The following is a 20,409-nucleotide window of genomic DNA, read 5'->3' as shown; positions in this document are numbered from 1 at the left end:
GTATGTTACTGCTGCAAATAAGTATTAGAACACCTACCAACCAGCAAGAATTCTGGCTCACACAGACCTGTTAATTTTTCTTTAAGAAGCCCTCTTATTCTGCACTCTTTACCTGTATTAACTGCACCTGTTTGAACCTGTTACCTGTATAAAAGACACCTGTTCACACACTCAATCACACTCCAACCTGTCCACCATAGCCAAGACCAAAGAGCTGTCTAAGGACACCAGGGACAAAACTGTAGACCTGCACAATGCTGGGATGGACTACAGGACAACAGGCAAGCAGCCTGGTATAAGACAGCAACTGTTATTATTATTTATTAGAAAGTGGAAGAAACACAAGATGACTGTCAATCTCCCTCGGTCAGTCCATGCAAGATCTCACTTTGTGGGGTAAGGATTATTCTGAGAAAGCTCAGAACTACACAGGAGGACCTGGTCAATGACCCGAAGAGAGCTGGGACCACAGTCACAAAGATTACATTAGTAACACATGATGCTGTCATGGTTTAAAATCCTGCAGGGCACCAAGGTCCCCCTGCTCAAGCCACCACATGCCCAGGCCCGTTTGAAGTTCACCAGTGACCATCTGGATGATCCAGAGGAGGCATGGGAGAAGGTCATGTGGTCACATGAGACCAGAATAGAGCTTCTTGGAATCAACTCCACTTACCATGTTTAGAGGATGAGAACAACCCAAAGAAAACCCATCCCAACCGTGAAGCATGGGGGTGGAAACATCATACTTTGGGAGTGCTCTTCTGCAAAGGGGACAGGACGACTGCACCATATTGAAGGGAGGATGGATGGGGTCATGTATTGCGAGATCTTGACAAAGAACCTCCTTCCCTCAGTAAGAGCATTGAAGATGGGTCATGGCTGGGTCTTCCAGCATGAAAATGACCCCAAACACACAGCCAGGGCAACTAAGGAGGGGCTCCGTAAGAAGCATTTCAAGGTCCAGTCTCCAGACTGGAACAAAATAGAAAATCTTTGGAGGGAGCTGAAACTCCAAACCAGAAAGATCTAGAGAAGATCTGTATGGAGGAGTGGACCAAAGTCCCTGCTGCAGTGTGTGCAAACCTGGTGAAAAACTACAGGAAACGTTTGACCTCTGTAACTGCAAACAAAGGCTACTGTACCAAATATTAACATTGATTTTCACAGGTGTTCAAATACTTATTTGCCGCAGTAACATACAAATAAATAATATTTAAAAAAATTATACATTGTGATTTCCGGATTTTTTTTTTTTTTTTAGATCATGTCTCTCACAGTGGACATGCACCTAAGATGAAAATTTCAGACCCCTCCATGATTTCTAAGTGGGAAAGGGGGTGGATACATGAATATATGTCTTATTTATAAGACATATATTCATTTATATCATTCATTAAGAAATACAAATACAACCCCTGGCAAAAATTATGGAATCACCGGCCTCAGAGGATGTTCATTCAGTTGTTTAATTTTGTAGAAAAAAAGCAGATCACAGACATGACACAAAACTAAAGTAATTTCAAATGGCAACTTTCTGGCTTTAAGAAACACTATCAGAAATCAAGAAAAAAAGATTGTGGCAGTCAGTAACGGTTACTTTTTTAGACCAAGCAGAGGAAAAAAATAGGGAATCACTCAATTCTGAGGAAAAAATTATGGAATCACCCTGTAAATTTTCATCCCCAAAACTAACACCTGCATCATATCAGATCTGCTCGTTAGTCTGCATCTAAAAAGGAGTGAACACACCTTGGAGAGCTGTTGCACCAAGTGGACTGACATGAATCATGGCTCCAACACAAGAGATGTCAATTGAAACAAAGGAGAGGATTATCAAACTCTTAAAAGAGAGTAAATCATCACGCAATGTTGCAAAAGATGTTGGTTGTTCACAGTCAGCTGTGTCTAAACTCTGGACCAAATACAAACAACATGGGAAGGTTGTTAAAGGCAAACATACTGGTAGACCAAGGAAGACATCAAAGCGTCAAGACAGAAAACTTAAAGCAATATGTCTCAAAAATCGAAAAATGTACAACAAAACAAATGAGGAACGAATGGGAGGAAACTGGAGTCAATGTCTGTGACCGAACTGTAAGAAACCGCCTAAAGGAAATGGGATTTACATACAGAAAAGCTAAACGAAAGGCATCATTAACACCTAAACAGAAAAAACAAGCTTACAATGGGCCAAGGAAAAGCAATTGTGGACTGTGGATGACGGGATGAAAGTCATATTCAGTGATGAATCTCGAATCTGCATTGGGCAAGGTGATGATGCTGGAACTTTTGTTTGGTGCCTTTGCAATGAGATTTATAAAGATGAATGCCTGAAGAGAACATGTAAATTTCCACAGTCATTGATGATATGGGGCTGCATGTCAGGTAAAGGCACTGGGGAGATGGCTGTCATTACATCATCAATAAATGCACAAGTTTATGTTGACATTTTGGACAATTGAAAGGATGTTTGTGGATGATGAAATCATTTTTCAAGATGATAATGCATCTTGCCATAGAGCAAAAACTGCAAAAACATTCCTTGCAAAAAGACACATAGGGTCAATGTCAATGAGCAGATCTGATTTGATGCAGGTGTTAATTTGGGGGATGAAAATTTACAGGGTGATTCCATAATTTATTCCTCAGAATTGAGTGAGTCCATATTTTTCCCCCCTCTGCTTGGTCTAAAAAAGTAACTGTTACTGACTGCCACAATCTTTTTTTCTTGATTTCTTATAGCGTTTCTTAAAGCCAGAAAGTTGCCATTTGAAATGACTTTAGTTTTGTGTCATGTCTGTGATCTGCTTTTTTTCTACAAAATTAAACAACTGAATGAACATCCTCTGAGGCCGGTGATTCCATAATTTTTGCCAGGGATTGTAGTACGGTAAACCTGTCTGGACTAGGCAGTTCTCAATAACTGACTGACTGTGCAAGGTGACTAGTGAGGGAAGCCACCAAGACACCTATGACAACTCCGTAAGCATAGTCATGGCTGCATTTGCATATGCTGCACTGTCATAGGAATCTTTAGTTTTCTGATACAAGCACTAAAATTGGCACAGTTGTACGATAATTTTTTTTTAAAGGAGTTAGCCACTTCAGTTTTCAAGATGGTGCCCAGAAATATGCATTTGCCATATCTGCACAATCTGTGTATTTCAATGTTGTACCTCTTACATACTGTACTGTGGATGAAGGTGGGATTTTAAATTAACTTCAGCTTTTTTTTTAATAAGTGTGGGTTTAGTAGTAGAGGTAGTATTTTTGCTTACACAGTCAGCCATGACCTTTGGATGAGTGCTTGTCCTCACTGCTTACCTATAGCGCTTACCTATGGTCCAACTAGTTGCTTGTGCACAGCAATGGCCACACTCCAGAAAAATCACATTGGCTTGTGGGCTTTACTAGGTAAGGGTAGCCACACAGAGATTCTCTGTGATGGAGTTTGCTTTGCTCCCATATCAGTGCATGAAGACTAGAAACATCAAGATTGGACCATTGAACAGATGAAACAATGACTTCAACATTATACCCCCTCAACAAGAGTGAGGGTCGAGCACAACCAGGGGACACTGGTGGCAATCACTGCCATGTAACTCAGCATGGGGTTCAGTGTCAGATAATCTTTTCTAACATTGCTGTTGATTAAAAAAAAAAAAAGGTTCACAACAATATACAGTAGTGTTCAGAATAATACTAGCATCTGCTGTTGATGCCACAAACTCAAAACTATTATGTTCAAACTGCTTTTTTAACAATCCTGTGAATCACTAAACTAGTATTTAGTTGTATAACCACAGTTTTTCATGATTTCTTCACATCTGCGAGGCATTAATTTTGTTGGTTTGGAACCAAGATTTTGCTCCTTTACTAGTGTGCTTGGGGTCATTGTCTTGTTGAAACACCCATTTTAAGGGCATGTCCTCTTCAGCATAAGGCAACATGACCTCTTCAAGTATTTTGACATATCCAAACTGATCCATTATACCTGGTATGTGATATATAGGCCCAACACCATAGTAGGAGAAACATGCCCATATCATGATGCTTGCACCACCATGCTTCACTGTCTTCACTGTGAACTGTGGCTTGAATTCAGAGTTTGGGGGTCGTCTCACAAACTGTCTGCAGCCCTTGGATCCAAAAAGAATAATTTTACTCTCATCAGTCCACAAAATATTCCTCCATTTCTCTTTAGGCCAGTTGATGTGTTCTTTGGCAAATTGTAACCTCTTCTGCACGTCTTTTCTTTAACAGAGGGACTTTGCGGGGGATTCTTGCAAATAAATTAGTTTCACACAGGCATCTTCTAACTGTCACAGCACGTACAGGTAACTCCAGACTGTCTTTGATCATCCTGGAGCTGATCAATGGGTGAGCCTTTGCCATTCTGGTTATTCTTCTATCCATTTTGATGGTTATTTTCCGTTTTCTTCCACGTGTCTTTTTTTTTTTTGTCCATTTTAAAGCATTGGAGATCATTGTAGATGAACAGCCTATAATTTTTTGCACCTGCGTATAAGTTTTCCCCTCTCTAATCAACTTTTTAATCAAACTATGCTGTTCTTCTGAACAATGTCTTGAATGTCCCATTTTCCTCAGGCTTTCAAAGAGAAAAGCATGTTCAACAGGTGCTGGCTTCATCCTTAAATAGGGGACACCTGATTCACACCTGTTTGTTCCACAAAATTGACAAACCCACTGACTGAATGCCACACTATTATTGTGAACACCCCCTTTTCTACTTTTTTACTAATAGCCCAATTTCATAGCCTTAAGAGTGTGCATATCATGAATGCTTGGTCTTGTTGGATTTGTGAGACTCTACTGAATCTACTGGTACCTTGTTTCCCATGTAACAATAAGAAATATACTGAAAACCTGGATTAAACTTTTTAGTCACATAGCACTACTATTATTCTAAACGCTACTATACGAGGTCTGTGAGAAAAGTATCCGACCTTATTATTTTAAAAAACCATATGGATTTGAATCACGTGTGATTACATCAGCCAAGCTTGAACCCTCGTGAGCATGCGAGAGTTTTTTCACGCCTGTCGGTGACGTCATTTGCCTGTGAGCACGCCTTGTGGAAGGAGTGGTCCAGCCCCCTCGTCGGAATTCCTTTGTCTGAGAAGTTGCTGAGAGACTGGCGCTGTGCTTGATCAAAATTTTTTCAAAAACTGTGAGGCACATCCGAGGGGACACCATTCAAAAATTCAGCTGGTTTTCGGTGAAAATTTTAACGGCTGATTAGAGATTTTGGGTTGTTTCTATCGCTGTAAGGACTTCCCACGGAGCGGGACGTCGCGCAGCGCTCCGAGGTGACGTCGTCATCCTGTTTCAAGCTGAAAACCTCCAAATTTAAGCCTCTGTTGACCCAGGACGTCGTGAGAGAACAGAGAACTTTCAGAAGAGGTCGGAATCAGCAGTTTATCCGGACATTCCACTGTTAAAGGAGATTTTTTTTAATGAAAGACGTGCGGACGGATTGGCGTGTCGGCTCGCAGCCGGCGTGGTGCGCCCGCCACAGGAAAAACACCTCTGTTGGAAGCCTTAAGGACAAGTTGGAACATGCCCTGCTGTTAAACAATTTCTCAGATACTCACTCAACTGAAAGCCACCAAAAGCCGCCTGGATTTTACAAATGGTTATCAACACAGAGGTGTTTTTCCCTGTGGCGGGCGCGCCGCACCGGCTGCGAGCCGACACGGCAATCAGTCCGCACGTCTTTCATTAAAAAAATCTGCTTTAACAGTGGAATGTCCGGATAAACTGCTGATTCCGACCTCTTCTGAAAGTTCTGTTCTCTCACGACGTCCTGGGTCAGAGGCTTAAATTTGGAGGTTTTCAGCTTGAAACAGGATGACGACGTCGCCTCGGAGTGCTGCGTGACGTCCCGCTCCGTGGGAAGTCCTTACAGCGATAGAAACAATCCAAAATCTCTCATCAGCCGTTAAAATTTACACCGAAAACCAGCTGAATTTCTCGAATAGTGTCCACTCAGATGTGCCTCACAGTTTTTGAAAAAATTTTGATCAAGCACAGCGCCAGTCTCTCAGCAACTTCTCAGACAATGAAAATCCGACGAGGGGGCTGGACCACTCCTTCCACAAGGCGTGCTCACAGACGAATGACGTCACCGACAGGCGTGAAAAAACTCACGCATGCGCACGAGGGTTCAAGCTTGGCTGATGTAATCACACGTGATTCAAACGCATATAGTTTTTTAAAAAAATAAAACTGTCGGTTTCTTTTCTAATAGACATATATATATATATATATATATATATATATATATAAAACTTTTAAAAATTATATCTTAAAAATGTTACATTTGTGTTTAGTTGCATTACATTTAATGATTTACTGCCATAATCACCTATATTTGCTTGCCAATGTGTTTTATTTGAGCAAATAGGCTATGGGGGAGGCATATTGAAAAACAACCACCTTTTTTAAAATTTCATGGCTTTTTTTTTTTTTTTTGAAAAAGAAGAAGACTTCTCAGAAGTATTTATACCAAATTTGGTACTTGTATCATCAACTGAATGATTCTTGCACTTATCTGCTGCACTATGTGACTGCAGAAACCTTACCACCACAGCTACATGGTGACTTTATTAAAAATAACATGTGAAATTTCACTTAACCAGAAAGTACAAAAGGAAACTCCAGCCTCGATTTCACCACTTTTCTTGCAATAAAGTTCTCTGTTCCACTCGAGCATGAATCTGTGGCTTGTGGTGCAACAGATTAAAGTTGCACTAAGCCAGTGTCAAGTTAACCAACGAGTTTGTGTCACTTTCGTTGTGATCATTTCCTCTTCAGGATGGTGGCGGCTATAGGAACAAGGGACAATAAATGTGCTAACAAAAGAGACTACAAAACAATGTGGAATGCAGCCTGTGCTGTTATAGTAACAGACACAACTGACGGTAACTGAGCAGCTACTCGCTGTATTCAAATATCTGCATAAATAAACTCACCTGGTTCTCTGTTGCTGTAGAAAACTTCCCAATTAGTGGGTTGCTAATAGTTATTGTGTAGTTGAGACTCCTCTTCTTGTTTCCAGAGTCGTCTTTATACCAAGAGTTGAAGCTGGCATCTGATAAAAAAAAAAAAAAAAAAAAAAGACAACTCTAAACTTTGAATATTACAAGTTTGCAATGAAAGAAAAAATATCTATCCATCTCCTTACTTGTCATCTTCCTGACTTTCATGAACCTGCGTATAAAAGGTGAGTCAGAGAAGAGCAGCTCAAACATTTTGCTGGCGCTGATGTGGAAGACCTTGTTTAGATAGAGTCGCCCCAGCTCCTGGGACACACCAACCCGCTCCTCTGTTGGTGACACCACCCGTGCACAATGAGAAGGAAAAAGTTACAGCACACATTTTTTGCACAAACGCATGTGCAAGGATGTGAAAACGAGCTCCGGCCACTGGGTGGTGCACGCTCACCTTCATCGATGCCCTCTGAACCGCTCTGCTCAGACAACTCATTCTCATTGGCGTTGAGGTCGAGAGAAAGAGAGGAGCACTTGGAGGTGCGTTCCGGAACGAGACGGTCCAGCGAAGGAGCAGGACTGTGTCGCTGAGACGGGGTGTTGCGAGAATCATCCAGCTGGAGGGGTACAAGAAACTGAATCTCAGCTGTGCAAGAGATTTACACGTGCACAGATCACACACGCTGACAAATTTTAATACCGTGTTGGCAGAGCTGGTGCTCTGTGCACCAATTGGGGAGGGAATCTCCTCCCCTTGCGGTGTTGAGGTCTCGAAGGACCCCAGTTCCACCACAGGAAGCCGAAGGGACACTGGGCGCTCCAACCGCCCGCCGCCATCGTCGACCACAGGAACGCCAGACCTTACTGGCAGACTGTAGACAGGAAGTGCCAAAGCAAACTCAGACTTGGATTAGGTTTGTGCAGAAACATGAGTGGGAGTGAACGTACCTGGGCTGCATGCTGGATTCTGCCGATCCCTGTAAGCTCTCCATCTCGTCATGGCTTAGTCCCAGGTCATTCCCATAATGCTGCTTAACCACTTGCCAAAACTCCGAGCTGGTCAGAGGCTGAAAGAGAAAAAGAAGAGCAATTCACAAGGATATTTAGGTGCTCGACACACTGGGATCAGAGCCCCCTTGTGGCTCCATATACAATGTTTTGACTCAAAATCATCTTCCACCAAGATAGCAGTCGTGCAGCAGACGAAGCCGAGAAGTATTTCTGACCCCAGTGTGTTCTGGCATTTCATTACCTACAGTATCCAGCTCTTGTCCCACTAAATTTGTACCCATGTTGATCATGTACTGAATCTGTTTGTTTTTTTTATAAGGACCACAATGGAAATAAGCGCTTGTGCTTTTTTGTGTAATCCTTTTATTTTAATGTTACTTGTATACAATATTTAACTGTTATACAATGTACATTTTAATAATAAACAAATCAATGTTTTGTGCACATGCCTAATCTAGGAAATTGTAAAGAACGTGTGCATCAACTGTAAAGATGGTTTAGAAACCAAAACCTTCAGCAAGGATTTTGCTTCAACCAATACAGTTGTGTGAATATGAATAAATACAAACAGGCAAAAAAGTTTAAGAGGAAAAAATATATACCATCAAGAATTTAATGAAGCATTTGTCATTTCTTAAAGTCAAATAAAAAATTTAAAAAATGTGGTTCAAATGCAAGGGTTCTCCCCCCCCCCCATATGGACTAAGTAGTAAGACCTATATGGGCTCGGTGTTCTGCTTATCTCACAATTCTGTAGTATGAAGTAGATAAGCGTCTACAACTCCCTCTGGACAGAACGCCAGTCCAACTCAGGTTACTTTCCCAGCCAAAGCTGGTACCCATTTACAGCTGAGCAGACTGAGATGATGCAGATAAACTGTCTCGTACAAGGACAGACAGAATGAGCAGGAATTGAACCCAGATCTACGTATTGGCAGCCCAACTCCTTATCCACAGAGTTACTGCTCTACGGGCTGGAATACATTTAATTAAAAAAAAAAAAAAAAAAGTGTGGGGTACAGATTTGGCCAAGTGTCCCAGCTGAACAAAGTTAAAAACGATTTAATTTACAAAATAATTGGTGGGGCAATGCATACCAACACGTGCCCTTATAGTAGTGAAGACCTGTGAGTTCCAAACCCCTCGTTTCTAAACTTCACTGGAAGCTGTGACAACTTGCAAACAAAGTTATAATATAGTTGTTGGTTACATACTTAAACACACAAAATGTGACTTGTTTTAGTCAGCAGCTGCAGGCATCCTGGAAACATGTTAAACACAAGCTTTATCTCCAGGGAAGATAAAACGCAAACAGTCACTTTACTTTTGGTATTAGTGCTTTTGTCTTAGCGTGCAATGATCCTGCAGTCCAATCTCATCAACAGCATAATCTAAAGACATTTCTCTCTGACTTGACCAGAATAAAAAACACCTACAGCACCCATCTTAGTCATTTTGTTCATCCATGGTTATACAAGAGATACACACATACAAAATTCAAGCCTTTTATGCTTTAAGCGATCTACATACACACAATCTAAATTACTATATGGTTATGGCGCTACGCGCGCTCTGATTGGCTGATTACCGGTGTAGTATATTTATTTATTTTATTAGCAGATATTCAGGCCTCACAACGGGGGACCATAAAATGTAGCATATTTATTTATTAGAGCTGCCACACACGAGCACCAATAAATATATGTAGCGGATATTTAATAAAGCCTCCACACAGGGAACCAAAAGATGTAACCATTTAGTTAAATCTAGATCGGCTCACACCGGAACACCATAAGAGGGTAGTGAATAAGCAGTTAAACTCCCAAATTGAATTAGATTGGGTTAGGCCCATCTGATGAGTCACCAAAATAATTAAGAATTTAGGGTTTAATACTTGGTTAATTATTACTCAGGGAAGCATCTATTTATAGCATAGGTACTTTAAACATTCATTAATTTATCAGTCTCAAATTAATTAATCAGTCTCAATTTAATTGAATCAGTCTCTGATCTGAAACTCTGAATTCACAATACAATTAACTACAGGTTTCCTTCTGAACACAAATCGCTGATGTAGGTTCTGCAGAGTGCTCACTTGGGTCAAGGGGTTAACTCAGCGGTTTCCCCGTGTGATCCCAAAGGCTTAGGTCGGCTGGCTTTACCGAGAGGATGGCTGCTTGCAGTCAGGTTTGAAATCAGCTCCGTCATCAGCTGCTGGACCTCAGAGGTGGTAGGTGTTTGTTGAAAATGCTTTCTGGTAGCTTTTCAAAAGTTTGTTGGAGCCAGATTAAAAATCTTTGTGAATTTAGAAAAAGGTTAAAACTTTAAAAGTGTTGGGGAAAAAAACAATATAGCCGACAGAAAAGGAGGGTCGCTTTTCTATAAATTTGCTATTAATTTGAAAAGCTCAGCTCGGAAGTTCTCTAAAAAATTCAAAAGACTTGACGCCCCTTAAAGCGTCCGGTTAAAACTTTAAGTCTGTCAAAAATAAAGGATGAATGAATGAATGCCACATGGTAGCTTAGCTTAGCAATGGGGCCTTGGCCCAAAAATAAAAATTTAAGCATTTAACAAAGAAGAGAGAAAAGAAAAAGAAGAGCGGCAAAGAAGAGTGAGACTCGGTTCTAACTATTTAAGGGGGACTGACATCACCAAACTCCGCCCATTTAGGGTGTGTAGTTTTACAGAAAACTTCATGTCCTCAGAGGGCAGACAGATATGATTCAACTATTTAAACACATTAAGAATTTTGTTAACTCTTTGTTCTCAGACAGACATTCAAATGGGCACACATTACTAGTCAGACACATCCTTTGGATAAAAAGAATACTTCAACTTTCAACATTTTAGATAATGCAGAAAGGTCACACACACATATCAGTTAAAATGAGCACGTCAATAAACGAATGATTATATGCCAAACATTGTTTGATTAATTAATACAACAATTTTTATATATATATATATATATATATATATATATATATATATATATATATATATGAATAAAAGAAATACTGACAGTTCTTTTTTAATTTTAAAAGAAAGGTCTTTCCTTTGCTTTAAACCTCAAGCTAAAAGCTGATTGTCAAGACAAAGTTTTATGACCAGGTCTTGTCATGGGCGAAGGTCCTGGCGATGAGGAGCGGTTCTGTCCTGGGCTTGAAGTCATAAAATTTGGGTTCTCCTGGCCTGAAGAAGCTCAGATTCTGACATGAAGCAATTATAATGTCATGCAATTCATAATGACCGGAGTTTAACCGATAAACCAGGCAAGGCTCCTTTTGAAGAACTTTGAATTACAGTTTTGTTTTTCCTCTGCGAAGCAGCGCTGGACCATCGGGGGATGTCTCCAAGATCACCAGATGACTTAAGAATTTCTCAACTGGGGGTGGAAGCACAGTCTCTGTCTCCAGTTGAAAACTCAGGTTTTTGTTGAGACAGCATTAATGTATTTATTTAATCAGGGCGAATCGAGGCCATGCGCTACACCGGTCAAATATTTTCCCATATCCATACCAGTTTCCATGACAATTGGTCTGCAAGGCGTATTTTTGCTACAAACCAGGAAGCTAAAACGCGATTAGAAAGTCAGACATCATAAATATCTAAACGGCATTGGAGAAAAAAAAAAATACACCGATTGAAAGCTTACCAGCTAACAACCAGACCATCCGTGAGCAAGTTCTTCATGAAGGTGAACAAAGTGAATGAGCTCAACACCGTCAGCAGCATATTCGGGTGATCCTGTAAGTTTGTGTGTTTATACTATGTATAACAGCCATATAGTAAACGAATTATTAACCTCGCTTGCTCGGTCAGTACTAACACCCCGATCTGACATTTCCCCGTACAGACCTCTCATTCATTTAATAATCCTTTATTATTTTCCATAAATTAGAATCACAGGAAAATGCAAATGGGAGAGAAAAAAAAAAAGTTAAAAAGTCAAGGCAGATACTTTATGTTGCATTTGTGTCCTCCAAGGTGGGGTTTCCAATTTTTAAACCTCATACTTCATATAAATTATAGGTGCAAATATTTTAAAAGCAACTACTGTCAAAGAGACAATATGACTGTAGCCAAAAGCTTAGCATCAAATGTGTTAACAAACATAGCCTGATGAAAACGATGGAGTTAGTGTCGGGTTTTCAAAGTGTTTATTATAAATGCATGTTATAAATAAATAAAAATGTACATTCATAGTCCATTTCATTTAAGCAGTTAACTGTTACTAGCTTTTTGTACATCTGAAATGATTAAATTTTACACATTTCTCATGAATTGCATGATGTCAAAATTCATGTTTTGTGCTTCTTCTCACCAAGCTAAATTCTGGGGCACTCCCAAACCCTGGCTTTGCCTGTGCCCCACAGTACCACAACATGCAACATGAGAGAGACACACAATCTAGGTGGGGGAGCACAAGCTGGTGCTGCGCCGCATCCACAACACCACAGAACTGCCTTCGGTCCTGGATAGCAACCAGGCAGGCAACCAACCAATCCATTAATAAATCTCTAAAATAGCCATCCATCTGCCGCACCCAAGTGAAACATGGGTATCCCCTTGGCCTTATCCAGCAACTGGGGTCCTCAACATTCAGGCACGTGTGCCGGATCATGCACAGAGAAACGGGACACGTGGCCAAAATGTACAATCTGACACTCCCTCACAATGCAGGTGATACTCTTCATCTTGCTAACCACTTGTCTGATACAAAGTCATTCCAGTGGTACCCAAGAAATATAATGAAAAGCTATGAAAAAGATTTGATTTGTGCAACAGTAAAATTAACTTGTAACTACCAATGGGTGAACCGATCAATTCATTCTTCATTGACACTATGTAACAATTTTTGTTCCTGGCTTCTAAGTGTTATATTTCAACTGCTTACGTCTAAAGTCTATGGAAAAATGACTACATTCAGCACAAACTTTGATTTTATTTTTTTTTTTTTTAGCGTTCTAGAAAGTTCTAGAAGTTTCTTGAAATTTCTATGGCATTATGTATTGGGGCTGTAATCCTACAAAGTAACAGGTTTTTATTCATCTGAAAGAACTTATTTTCTTTAATGAAATAGAAAGTTGTTTTTTTTTTTTTAAAGAAAAAGATTTATTAAATTCTAAAATTGGCTGATATGATCATTAAGAAACTCATCTTCAATCGCTTAAATTTCAAATTACTCTACTTACTCTAATTAAAAAGTCATGGGGGGGCTGGAGCCTTAGGGTGTCTAAGGGAGAAACACTGAACAAAAACGTAACACTTGTTTTTGCTCCCATTTTTATGAGCTGAACTCAAAAGATCTACAACCCCAATTCCAATGAAGTTGGGACATTGTGTAAAATGTAAATATGAACAGAAAACAGGCGAGTGTCATGATTGGGCATAAATGGAACATCTCCAAAAGGCTCAGCCATTCACAAGCAAAGATGGGGCGAGGATCACTACTTTGTGAACAACAGAGGGGGAGAAAAAAAAAATAGTCCAATAGTTTAAAAATGTTTCTCAACATTCAATTGCAAGGAATTTAGGGATCCATCATCTACAGCCCATAATATAATCAGAAGACTCAGAGAATCTGGAGAACTTTCTACACATAAGCGACCATGCCGAAAACCAACACTGAATGCCCGTGACCTTTGATCCCTCAGGTGGCACTGCATTAAAAACCGACATTGTGTAAAGGATCTTACCGTGTGGGCTCAAGAACACTTCAGAAAACCGTTGTCAGTTAACGCAGTTTGACGCTACATCTACAAGTAGAAGTTAAAACTCTACCATGCAAAGCCATACATCAACAACATCCAGAAATGCTGCCACCTTCTCTGAGCCCGAGCTCATTTGAAATGGACAGATGCAAACTGGAAAAGTGTGTTGTGGTCTGATGAGTCCACATTTCAAATTGTTTTTGGAAATCATGGACGTTGTGTCCTCCGGACAAAAGAGGAAAAAGACCATCCAGATTGTTATCAGCACAAAGTTGCCCATGGCATGGGCAACTTGTACATGTGTGATGGCACCATCAATGCTGCAAGGTACATCTGGGTTTTGGAGCAACACATGCTCCCATCCAAGCAACGTCTTTTTCAGGGACATCCCTGCTTATTTCAACAAGACAATGCCAAGCCACATGCTGCACGTGTTACAACAGCGTGGCTTTGTAGTAAAAGTGCAGGTACGAGACTGGCCTGCCTGCAGTCCAGACCTGTCGCCCATTGAAAATGGGTGACGCATTATGACGCGCAAAATACTACAAGGAGACCTCGGACTGTTGAACAACTGAAGTCGTACATCAAGCAAGAATGGGAAAGAATTCCACCTACAAAGCTTCAACAATTAGTGTCCTCAGTTCCAAAATACTTATTGAGTGTTGTTAGAAGGAAAGGTGATGTAACACAGTGGTAAACATCCCACTGTCCCAGCTTTTTTGAAATGTGTTGCAGGCATCCATTTCAAAATGAGCAAATATTTAAATAAAGTCTCAGTTTGAACATTAAATATCTTGTAAAAAAGAAAAATAACTGGTGCAACACAGGAATAAGTGCCAGAAAATTTAATAAGATGCTGAAAGCAAAAAAATGTTCAACAGGACTAACGTTTTGATGTGAGAGTCACATCTTCCTCAGAGTCCTTAAATATCTTGTCTTTGTGGTGTACGCAATTGAATATGGGTTGAAGAGGATTGGCAAATCACTGTATTCTGTTTTTATTTACATTTTACACTTTGTGCCAACTTCATTGGAATGGGGTTGTAAAACATTGTCTATATACACAAAGCACCCATTTCTCTCAAATATCGTTCACAAATCTGTTAGTGAGCACTTCTACTTTGCAGAGATAATCCATCCCACCTCACATGTGGCACATCAAGATGCTGATTAGACAGCATGATTATTGCACAGCCTAGGCACAGGTGTGAGGTGGGATGGATTATCTTGGCAAAGTAGAAGTGCTCACTAACACAGGTTTATGAACAATATTAGAGAGAAATAGGTTTTGTGTATATAGAAAATGTTTTACATCTGAGTTCAGCTCATGAAAAATGGGAGCAAAAAGAAAAGTGTCATGTATATGTTTGTTCAGTGTAAACAGTGAGAACACTGGGGACTCCTACATTAATTAAAAAAAAACTGTTTTTATTGTACATAATAATTTCTCTAACTTAGAACTTCTGTATGCAGCTGCTTTGAACTTATGTCATATTAAACCCACTTAAGTTTTGTTGGCCACTTTGTTTTTTAATTAAACGAAAACAAAGTTATAAAATAAACACAAACGGTAAACGTCACATGAAGCGTTCGGTGCCGATAAAAGCAGGCTGCTGCCATATGGAGGCGTTTTAACTCACGCAACAGGCTCCATTCAAACCCAAAAGAAGCGGTTCTGAGCCGCTCCGAGACAAACACTTACTGTCAGCGGAGGTTTGTTGGCAGCTGTGATCCGGTGATCCGGGTCCGGGGATCTGCGAACTCAGACTCGCATTCAGGAAGTACTGATCGACATCACGCACCGCCCACAGTCAAAAATACACACACACACACAAATATATTCATAGTACACTTCTTGTAGCGATCGAGGGAAAAAATGAAATGAAAAGTCTCGATTTATCGACGGCACTAAATTCGGACCCGCTCCGGTTTCGATAAGTGGATTCCGCGTATTTCGAAGGGCACGCGCGTGAGCCACATCTGTGCAGAGGTCAATGAACTCCACCACGCGGTGTTTTTCCTGCACGTGCGTCCCCACAGATCCACGGCCCAGTGGGCTCACCGCGAAAAAAAAAAAAAAAACACGCAGTCAGAGGATGGGGGGTAATAAAACTACACTATGCCCAGTATGACATCACACAGTGACAGGACAACGTCTACTTTGACATTTATCCAAAAATACTTTCAAATTAAGTAATGTAAAATCATTTACTTTCATGTTTCTAAAATATGAAAAAATTTGATTTTGTTTCAGTATGTTGTCAAATGTTTGGAATATTAATGACAAAGCAGTTTGAGCTGTACTACTCTTAAAAGGTTCTGCACAAATAGTTCATCAGTATGGAGCTAAATCAAGGCCAAAAGTTTTGTAATCTGAAAATAAAAAAAGATTGAAAAAATAAATTTAGAAACTGAAAATTAAAGTTTTGTAATCTGAAAATAAAAGATTGAAAAAATAAATTTTTGAAACTGAAAATTCAATGTTTGTTCTTGAATTTTATAATCATTTAAAAAGTATTATCCAAATAAAAATAAGTGTAAGATATATATTTTTGAGTTTAAATAAATTTTTGATTCAGCTCTAATTATTTTGATCAAATAATTTATTTTCATTCATATTTCTTTTTTCACCTTCAGATCTTTTTTCACTTTCAGATCTTATTTTTTCAGTTTCAAACTTTTGCCCAAGTTCTGGCGTGGGAGGGCATGGCTTCGATTGAGAGGAGCGTGGAATTGTGAGTGAGAGGAGAGCAATCAGTCCTCACATGATGTTGCTTTCAGGAAGTTGTCCATTTTAAAGCACTGGAGATCATTATAGATGAACAGCCTATAATTTTTTGCACCTGCGTATAAGTTTCCCCTCTCCAATCAACTTTTTAATCAAACTACCCTGTTCTTCTGAACAATATCTTGAATGTCCCATTTTCCTCAGGCTTTCAAAGAGAAAAGCATGTTCAACAGGTGCTGGCTTCATCCTTACATAGGGGACACCTGAGTCACACCTGTTTGTTCCACAAAATTGACAAACTCACTGACTGAATGCCACACTACTATTATTGTGAACACCCCCTTTTCTACTTTTTTTACTAATAGCCCAATGTCATAGCCTTAAGAGTGTGCATATCATGAATGCTTGGTCTTGTTGGATTTGTGAGAATCTACTGAATCTACTTGTACCTTGTTTCCCATGTAACAATAAGAAATATACTCAAAACCTGGATTAATCTTTTTAATCACATAGCACTACTGTTATTCTGAACACTACTGTATGCTTCAGTGTCTCAAACATGGATGCTCGCAATAGTCAATGTAGTATTTTCCATAGTTTGAGCATACATAAACTTCAGTTTAGTGTCAATGTCTGCTGTTTGACTATAGTCAAAGTCTGGGTGTCCATGACAACTGCCACAGAAAATTTCAGGCCTCCAAGTCCATTATTTGCTGAGATATTCTACCGTGAACATGGCTCCAGAAATGACGGCCATAATTTTTGTTTAAAAAAAAAAAAAAAAAAAAAAAAAAAAACGGCAGACCCCATGCACACTAAACTGGCCATATTTCAGAAACTACTTGGCCTACAGGCCTCAAACTTCAGATTTGTTGTTCTGAATAGTCTGGGAATATTTGATTAAAATTTTAAGAAAATCTGAGACAAAGTGCGTGAGGCCCTCATTGGATTGACATGGAATGACCCTGATAACATTCATTCTTCAGTAAGACTTTTCATGAGAAAAGCCAAAATGTATTCTTGTGTATGTGTGTGCTTGCTGTGCCCCCGCCCTAGCTGGTGTACAAAACAGCACCTTCGGAACTACTCGACACACACATATTCAAAAATCCTGCTGTATTGATTTCGACATTGCGTGTGTCTTCAAGGCCTCAAATTAAAAGCCTGTTATTTTGACAATCTGTCAACTGTGACTTCATTTCCACAAACAGCCTTAGGACAACTTGGTATAAAATCCTTTTTTGCCTCAACAGGATCCATTTCACCCGTGGCCTTTTTGTGTGGAGTTTGCATGTTCTCCCTGTGTTTGCGTGGGTTTCCTCCCACATTTAAAACATGCAGGTTAGGTGAACTGGAGACTTTATAACTGCCCAGGTCTCCCTTGCAAAAGAGATCTTGATCTCAATGGGACTAACCTGGTTAAATAAAGATTAAATTAAATTAAAGACACTTTAGTCTGTAATGTGAACATGAGCAAAATAGCAGTCTGAACAAACTTAATTTTAACTTAATTTTATCCGTAACTGTAGGATCCCTGTAGATCTGCCACTGTGAGTAATGACACCTGGACAAAGGCTGGGGATGGACCCCTTGACAGTCAGGCTAATGAACAACCTGCCCTTCCGCAACATAACATTTATATCACCACATGAATTACAACCCTTAATTTTTACAGCAGGCTGGATGAGCTCAGTTCTGCAAATAAGATACCACACGAAGCTGTGGGAGGTTTATATTTAACTACACTGTGAATGGACCTAATTATTCCAATAAAGTTAGTGTCTCTTGGACTCAGAATCAGCTTCTGTGTGAATAATCATTCTACACTCAACAGAAAAGCAACAATAACCTCAAACCAAAACCAATCTGTGGCCAGCTTTGTACTCTGGACAGATCAGATATGTGCTGTGGTGGTAAAGCCACAGACCTGCTGGTGCACAGAGACAGATAAATATAAATAAGTACTGGTGAGCAGCAATAGGAACGGTATTCAATTCAATTTATTTCATTTCATATAGCACCAAATCACAACAAAGCTGCCTCAAGGCACTTTATTCAAGTAAGGTCCAACCCCTGGAGCAAGCACACAGGCAACAGTGGCTGCACCCCTATCACACTGGAGCACGAATGAACCCGAATGAGGATTTGAACAACAGTCATGCAAGTTGGAGCTGCACTCGAATGCCTCATACAGCATTCAGGACATTCATGTGGCCAGAGCACTTGCACGCTACATTCATGTTGCGCTCGTTTTGGAAAAAAATTCAGACAGCGGTCGAGCTGCAGTCATACCACATTGTGACTGCCGTACGAATGCGGTATGACATTTGCATGACAATTTCTGCGCAATTCAAACCATTCAAACTGTGTTCGTGGGATTGTACAATTGTTCGAGTACGTCAAATCCTGGCCAAATGTTTCAACTGTCCTCCCCATCACACAAGAGCACGAATGCCATATGAACAGACATTTGAACAACATTCGTGCAATTCAAGCTGCATTGAATTCCTTGTACAGTATTTGTGTGGCACTTAAAATCCACACAGCCAGCACAAATGTAGAGAACATGCACACCACCATCCTGCTGAATTCAAACACCGATTGAAGGGCAGTCATACCACATTAATGCTGCATTTGGAGCATTCTGATCACGTGTGTCATAGCGAGTCAGCGGATCTCCGTGACACGCTGACACGCACTGGGGCCATCTGGATGGGGTCTAACAACCATGTTAACATTATATTACAGATACATTCTCTGACACATGAGGTGGACTGACAATGGATCTGTAATATCATGCACATTATGGTGGTGCACCATGCAGAGCCTTTGGCTCACCGTGGGGCAGGGTGCCGCACAGCTGCATGTGATGTTACAGCTAAGATGATCAGAATTCACATACATTATGCAACCCTTGAGAGGGCATGACCATGCATCTGTAACAGCCTGGTCAGGTGAGCTGCGCTGCACCGCATATGGCTGAACGGGCTGTCACGGTGATGCTGAGCATCAAGTGTCGTGCTTGACTGAAATAAGACGTTTTAAGAAGTTTTAAAAAAAATAAAAGATGACAGGTTGAATCTGCGCCCCCGCTGAGGAAGAGGAGACTGGAGGGTGACAAGGGGGCCATCTGCACTCTGTACTCCAAATGTGCACACACTGACACACACACACACACGGATTGGCTCCCGCTAGAGTAGAGTGCACAATTGGAGTTAACACACACTTAAGGGGAAAATTCTGTACAGACAAAACTGGCCAATGTGGCCGTTTCATTCAAAATGTTTTGCAGAGAAGTGCTGCGTAAAAACAGCAGTGCGTTTTGGATTCGAGAGCGCAAAGAGCACAGAGTTTGGTTGCTTTACAGTGGTTGGTGGTGGTGGTGATGTTTGCAAAATGTTTTTTTTTTTTTCCCTTAAATCTGGCACAACTGTGTAGCTGTAAATGACTGTTCTCCACCCTTCCCTGTTGGCCAGTCGGATATCTGTGACAAATTTCACAAGCAGTTTTATCAGCTCCAGGTTCCGTTCAATGACAGACTGGTGGAATGCCATCTGTCCTTCTGGGCTGAAAGAGTTGACTTTGAAATCATAGTTTGTCATGTTCTGCAGCAAGAAGTGCACCTCTTTGGTGTTACCTTTCTTCACCACTTCTTGGAAAACCCTCTGCAGTGTGGAACAAGTTGACACAGCCACCTGGCTCATGACTGCAGCTTGGCTGGAAGGTGTTGGACAAAGTGATCCTGCCTGCGCCCTGAAGCTGATAATTGCTGTCCCTTGTCAAGTGTCTCTGCTCAATTCCACAGGTGGGTTAAGAGCAGTGTTTAATATGATGTTCCTGCAAGAATCTAATCTTACTTTCACCCCTGCCAGTAATAACTGCTGTGGGTGTGCACGTTGGTGATCAAATGTCTGTAATAATCCGATCACACATGCGCACC

At 40.4% G+C, this 20,409-nt stretch overlaps 1 protein-coding gene across 3 annotated transcripts in view; it reads right to left on the bottom strand.

The window, feature by feature from the left end:
• The window catches only part of gramd1c (GRAM domain containing 1c), a 47,574-nt gene that overhangs the window by 11,197 nt on the left and 15,968 nt on the right, over window positions 1–20,409 (bottom strand). For all 3 annotated transcript variants that reach the window (XM_034169404.1, XM_034169410.1, XM_034169418.1), the window contains exons 7-11: window positions 7,965–8,083; window positions 7,717–7,888; window positions 7,471–7,633; window positions 7,211–7,351; window positions 6,999–7,117 (exon numbers count right to left, since the gene is read on the bottom strand). In XM_034169404.1, the coding sequence (XP_034025295.1) occupies window positions 6,999–7,117; window positions 7,211–7,351; window positions 7,471–7,633; window positions 7,717–7,888; window positions 7,965–8,083 (714 nt within the window). The remainder of the gene's footprint in view (window positions 1–6,998; window positions 7,118–7,210; window positions 7,352–7,470; window positions 7,634–7,716; window positions 7,889–7,964; window positions 8,084–20,409) is intronic.

The sequence above is a fragment of the Thalassophryne amazonica genome, chromosome 1, assembly GCF_902500255.1.
Source record: "Thalassophryne amazonica chromosome 1, fThaAma1.1, whole genome shotgun sequence".
Taxonomy (NCBI): domain Eukaryota; kingdom Metazoa; phylum Chordata; class Actinopteri; order Batrachoidiformes; family Batrachoididae; genus Thalassophryne; species Thalassophryne amazonica.
The sequence above is the reverse complement of the archived record's forward strand: the minus strand, read 5'-3'. Positions and strand labels throughout refer to the sequence as shown.